General features: G+C 46.0%; 1 protein-coding gene across 3 annotated transcripts in view; it reads right to left on the minus strand.

Moving 5' to 3' along the window:
• The window catches only part of LOC134933161 (cytochrome b-c1 complex subunit 8), a 13603-nt gene extending 7195 nt beyond the window's left edge, over positions 1-6408 (minus strand). The window contains exons 1-2 of one of the 3 annotated variants that reach the window (XM_063928163.1): positions 6301-6408; positions 728-888 (exon numbers count right to left, since the gene is read on the minus strand). In XM_063928163.1, the coding sequence (XP_063784233.1) occupies positions 728-881 (154 nt within the window). In that variant the 5' untranslated portion in view covers positions 882-888; positions 6301-6408. Of the gene's footprint in view, positions 1-727; positions 892-6175; positions 6278-6300 lie in introns of those variants that run through there. The other 2 variants (XM_063928164.1, XM_063928165.1) reach the window with 2 other exon arrangements.
• Positions 6409-6668: the final 260 nt, after the last annotated feature.

Below are 6668 nucleotides of genomic sequence, written 5' to 3' on the forward strand. Positions count from 1 at the left end.
ACAAGCCTACTAACTGTGTCGAGCACAGAAAAAACACTGAGGTACTCAGGGATATGGAGGGGAGGTATAGTCCCAAAATTAATTTATTCAGTGCCTACTTCCTGCGGAAGCCGTCCATATCCCAAGAGTACTCCAGTGACCTAGTGGATGAAAAAGAAAAGTAGATTGTGGCAACCCACTCCGTCGTATACTGTTCTGCATGAACGGATCAGGAACGTGACAGCAGTCCCTCCTTATAATTTGGAGAGGAGGAGGCAATCCAATATTCCAGATCTGTTTTTTAGAGCTGGGAAACAGCCTCAGGAGCCTTAAAGCCAGAATGGTAACCAATATATGGATAGGAACCAGCACCCCATACAGACAAAACAGGTGTAAAGAATGTTTTGGGAGAACATCCATAGCTAAGTCTTTTGTTTCTAACAAACTGCCGACACACTGGGATAGCACATAAAACAGATGCCTCCACTGTGTGAAGGTGCTCAGCTTGGTTAATACTGACAATGGACAACACCAAAGTCATGGTGGCAGTTTCCACAGACCCCTGTAGCTGACATTTTTCCCACAGTACTCATCTCTGAGCTACTACTATAAAGAGCCTCTCAACAAAACATCAACAATCCAAAAACCAGCGTGGTGTATTCATCTTATCCATCTGGCTGCCAATGAAAGCTGAACTTTGTATAACTGGCATAAGTCATCATAATATAGGGTTTGCTTTGGAGCTTACGTGGCAGCACTGTGAGCGCATTTGAGCTGAACCTCCGCCACACATTGGGGATCCCCTTGGATATGGCGTTCGCAAACGATCTCTGTTCAAATGGGGACAAGGTGAAGGTGATGATATGACGGACTTTTGCAAGGTCTCCGAAGTGTCGCCCCATGATTTATCTACTTAGAAAAGAAAATGGAATATTACAAAAAGGAAGAACTAAAAACATGTATTTATAATAAATATCACACTTATGCATACAAACAATAGATACTTTTTTCTGTAGGGAGATGTAGTTACAATGCCGCCGGTGGTCGACATAACGACGCCAGAATCCCGAACGGAGACATTATGCCGGCATCAAAATACAGACGGAGCTCAGGATCCCGGCGTCAAACTACTGACAGCCAGAATCCCGCCATGGTGGGTGGGGTGGGGGATTAGGTTCAGCCATTAGGAGGGGGGGTTAGGGTGCAGGGACGGGAAATGTATGGTTAAGTACTGGGGAAGGAGGGTTAGGCACTTAGAAGGGGAGGTTAGGTTTAGGCACCCACAAGGAAGGGTTAGGGTACTTTCCAGGGGGATGTCGGGATGCCGCTGTCGGTATTCTGACCCCCAGGATCCCGTCCATCAAGATATCATACTGAATACTTCTGTAGCTATAGGATGAAAAAGGTTGCCAAAAGTAAAAAAAAGCCATTAAGAAGCACAGCAGTACACTACTATGGTGATTTCCTGCCTGGCACTTGGAAGCAGGTAGTAGCAACTTTGAAGCGCCATGTGTCTCCTGAACCACCCCCATTTTCCAAGTAGCAGCTTAGTAGGCTCCCCATCATCTTGTCCAAGACCTTCTGTGTCTAGCATGACTTACATCATGCCTACCCATAAACTACCTGGACTGACCAGACTACCCCTCGCTGCCTGTATCTGCTATGTGTTTTATTTTCCGTAGAGCATATTACATTTCTACTCATTGGACAGCATTGTCAGCATAGTGGCCAGTATTAGTGCCTACATTTATGGGTTCCATTACCACCAAAGGTCCCAACTGTGGAGTTTTTATGCACTTTATGTTTGTATGGGGTTCCTCCCATAGGGCGAGATGCAGGAAGCTAAAATATGCGGGCAAACCTCCAAAAATGCAGTTTCTGGAGGTTTGCCCGTGTACTGCATATGCACCAAGCCCTGGAATACAACAGCTTCCGGGACTTGGATGCAGTGGGCAACGCCTAATAGAAGCCTATGGGCTTCTATCGCACTGCCCCTTCTAAGAGAGATCCAACCAGAACCCTCCCAGCACCCCCTTCCCCACCCGCGGTTGCATGTGTCACTCTGAGTCCTATCATCATAAAGAACAGATCTTACTCCAAGAGCTGTCCTTTGTGGATTTTCTTCATTCATACGGCATTCGTAATCAGCGATATGAATGCGGATAGCAGTGGGATGCATCGCAAACAAAATGTGAGGCTTGCTGCATCCCACCCCACAATCTTAAACATACTGGCGGGTTAATTAATTTCTGGCAATAATTAAGTAACCCTAGTGTGTTCATGTAGTGGGGAATATAGACTGTAAGCTACACTGGGGTAGGGACTGATGTGAATGACTACATCTACTCTGTAAAGCGCTGTATAATATGTGCCCTATAAAAATAAGTTAATAAACTAAATAATTGCCTCCGATTTCTTCTGGTGGCCGACTCACCTGGTACACTTTTGGGTGGAATGAAGAAATTATTCTGTGGGTACTGGTTAATCAGTATCTCACTTTCTGTATGTTGTAGTGCCACAATGTGCATCATATATCTTGATACTGCTCCAATCTTAACCTATGTAGTGTGCCTAAAGGGGTTACACACGGAGCGATTTTTGCTTAATAATTATGACTCCTAAAATTATCAAATCAGGCGCTCTGATATAAGGCACAAAATAAAGCTGTTGTTGGTCACCCAATTTATATAATAGAATTGATATACTGATGTCTATATACTTATAGCTGCTCCCACATGAGTATTCTGCGATACTCAAATAGATACAAAGTAATTGTGAAACATGCAATATCACAAGAGAGCGCTAGATACCGATCATTACTATATAAATATTTTATTCAATCACATAAAATAAAAGCATAAAAAATGCAATGCATATTTTCATAAAAGAATTATTCTCACTGCTGATATTATTTACACGCTGCCATATACTGTATCCCAATTGTATTTTGCACAGATGTCCACATCCAAAAGACCAGTGTGGCTGGTTCGCTCCAAAGCAAATTATAAAGTCCCAATTTGGTTTAGGGAATGTGAATGGTGTTCACTAGATGGTGAATGTTCAGCTGTATAAACGATGGGCGCTATGCTACTACCTCCCCCGACCGCCAAACAATTTTGAGCTCACCACTTATTCCTTAGAGTCTCATGTGAGGCTGGCTGTCAGCATGCGGAATCCGTTGTGGTTGGTGGGAGCGGCGGTGTTCTATTCAGTTCACCGGGGAGGGAGGGCGCCGTTCGTAGCTGTAGAATTCAGGCAGCGTGAGATGTCCTTAACATGTTTCTCCGTGAAAATCAAACCACGGTTTCTAATGAAACCGTGGTTTGATTTTCACAGAGAAACAGGTTAAGGACATCTCACACTACTGTTTTTCCCCGAGATCTACACAAACACAGCACCACAGTCCGGACTCCAGCACACTGCCTGAATTCTGCAGCTACGAACGGCGCCCTCCCTCCCCGGTGAACTGAATAGAACACCACCGCTCCCACCAACCACAACGGATTCCGCATGCTGACAGCCAGCCTCACATGAGACTCTAAGGAATAAGTGGTGAGCACAAAATTGTTTGGCGGTCGGGGGAGGTAGTAGCATAGCGCCCATCGTTTATACAGCTGAACATTCACCATCTAGTGAACACCATTCACATTCCCTAAAACAAATTGGGACTTTATAATTTGCTTTGGAGCGAACCAGCCACACTGGTCTTTTGGATGTGGACATCTGTGCAATATACAATTGGGATACAGTATATGGCAGCGTGTAAATAATATCAGCAGTGAGAATAATTCTTTTATGAAAATATGCATTGCATTTTTTATGCTTTTATTTTATGTGATTGAATAAAATGTTTATATAGTAATGATCGGTATCTAGCGCTCTCTTGTGATATTGCATGTTTCACAATTACTTAATTTCTTAATCTGACTAGATTGCTTAGAAATTAAGCACATGTCGCTCCGTGTGTATGCCCCATAACGATAGCGATGCGCGGCTCTATCGCCGGCTCAGATCTTGATGCATGCAGTCAAGATCTGGCTAGATCACAAGGCTCTCATTGAACCTTGCAGTCTAGTTAGGATCAGGCTAGCACACATCACGGCATGTGTACAGACACCCGCTGCCCAAATCGCCCCATGTGTACCCCCTTAAGACAGCTGCCTCACTAGGAGATTTTGAGATCTGTAGAATTGAGGAGTCTGTATCTTGCCATTTGTATATTTTGTCTGCTATACCTCCCAAAAATGAAATCATATTACTTTATATTACTGATCCCACCTATGATAACCTACGTAGTGCATCTCGTAGCTGAATTTCATATATACGGGTCAGTTTAATTGGGGACAAAGTAGCATTGCAATGTCATGTAAACGCTGGTTATAGCACCTTATCTTGCAAAACAATCCTCAAGATGGTGCTATTACACTATTAGTCGCAGCTGTGAGGAGGGGTGTCAATGGGCCTAATCCAGACCTGATCGCAGCAGCAAGTTTGTTAGCAAATGAGCAAAACCATGTGCACTGCAGGGCGGGGATGGAGGCACAGATATAACGGAGCAGACAGAGTTAGATTTGGGTGGGGTGTCTCAAACCGAAATATAAATTACAGTGTAAAAATAAAGCAGACGGTATTTATCCCTGCACAGAAACAATATAACCCACCCAAATCTAAAGGGGGGTACACACGGAGAGATCCGTACTTAAAATCTAAGCAATCTTGCTAGATTGCTTAGATTTTAAGCACGGATCTGCCGTGTGTATGCCCTCCAGCGATAGCGATGCGCGGCCCCGCGCATCGCTATCGCCGATGCTAGATTGAGCTGCATGCAGGCTCAATCTAGCGGGTCGCTCACTTCACCGTTGTGTGAAGTGAGCGGCCCCCCCGTCGGCTTTCCCCCTCGCTCAGCACATCGCGCTGTGCTGAGCGGGGTGAGAGATGTGTGCTGAGCGGTCTGTGTTAAGATCGCTCAGCACACATCTCTCCCGTGAGTACCCCCCTTAACTCTCTCTTCAAGTTATATCTGCCATGGTTTTGCCCAGTTACTAACAAATTTGCTGCTGCGATCAGGTCTGAATTAGGCTTAATACCTCCTCACCCCAGAGTTGTGTATTATTGTATGCTGCACTACTGGGCTGAGAAGAAACATCTGCATGTCTTAAAGGCCCTACACACACTCGTCGATTTGACTGAAAGATATGAACGATCTCGTTTACATCTTTCAGTGTGGAGGCACCAGCGATGAACGATGCGCGGCCCCGCGCTCGTTCATCGCTGGTGCCCCGTCGGCTGTGCATGCAGGCCAATATGGACGATCTCGTCCATATTTGCCTGCACTTCTATGGAGCGGGGTGACGGGGGGACCCCCCCCCACGGACGATCGTTAAATGTGTAGGGCCCTTCAGGCTACCATAAATCTGGCATGTGGTCATGATCGCTCCACTGAATGAATAGCGGCTAACTGAATTGACCTCTTTGTATTCCTCCAAAGATGGCTGCCTCTATTTGCAGTGTGTCCTCATGAAACCCTAACATTGCATGTTTTGAAGGTATCATAAGGATTATAGTTGATCATCGACTGATTAGCAACCATTGATGACAGAGGCCGATGGCGAGCGTTTTTATCATAAAATGTCCAGCCACTTATTTGGGGGGGGGGGGGGGGGTTCAATTAGCCGCAGGGTTTCCCACGCAACTGATTGCTGACAAAATCCCTGCGGCAGGGTGGGGTCTGAGGCTTTTCAATTAAGTAGTCTTTTACCAGCATTGGAAATCAGGATTCACGCGCTTAAACTCTGATTCCACAGAAGCAATTTCCCCCCCTGCGACCCAATTTTGAGAGTTTTTCCGTAGACTTCAGGTTCAGTCTGTCTGTAGGGGTATACATGAGTTATTCACTGTTGATTGAATACCTCCGGCATGACAATTACCATTAAATTCCCCCCATAGCGTATGGATAGCTGAGCCTGTGCAAAACAATCGATGGCACACTATTTATGCCATCAAGAGTCACCACTACTCAGGAATAATTATTACCGGTAAATCTACCGTGTTTGTTAACAAACACACCTGTGCCGCTAGCTGGGCTGGGCTGGGAACATGCACTGTTAGGGCTCCCGGAAAGCTGGGTGCGAGAAACACACTGCTCTACTGTAACACGGAGCTGCCATGCCTCCAGCTAGGCGCCATATATACACACCGCTTCCCCTAGCGATCAGAGTGTATGGTCCCGGGCACGGCGCAGGGGGCGAGGATGACCGGGGTACAGCTGGCAAAGTATAGGAATGAGGGAACCCCGACCTGACCGCAAGTCCCCACTCTCACCTTGTCCCTGTCCAATGCCAAGCTCAGGTCACCTACTGCTGCGGTTGGTTCGCTGCGTCTCTTCCTGTTCCGCTCCCCGCACATCATCATATCCTGCTGTCAGTGCAATCAGTCCCTCAGGCCTGCAGCGCCACCTGCTGCCTACTGACAGTAACACCAACCCACTAATCATCACTAATCATGAGCAGCAGCTCAGTATATATACAGTAGACAGGGCTTACAGCAGAGTATTATTTCAGGTTCTTGGTTGATAAAGTACACATTTTACATTGCGGATTGTCTGCAGCCCAGTGTTATGTGAACAAAGGGTGCAATAACAGGATTTTGATACCTACCGGTAAATCCTTTTCTCCTAGTCCGTAGAGGAT

This window comes from Pseudophryne corroboree, chromosome 6 (assembly GCF_028390025.1).
Source record: "Pseudophryne corroboree isolate aPseCor3 chromosome 6, aPseCor3.hap2, whole genome shotgun sequence".
NCBI classification, from domain to species: Eukaryota; Metazoa; Chordata; class Amphibia; order Anura; family Myobatrachidae; genus Pseudophryne; species Pseudophryne corroboree.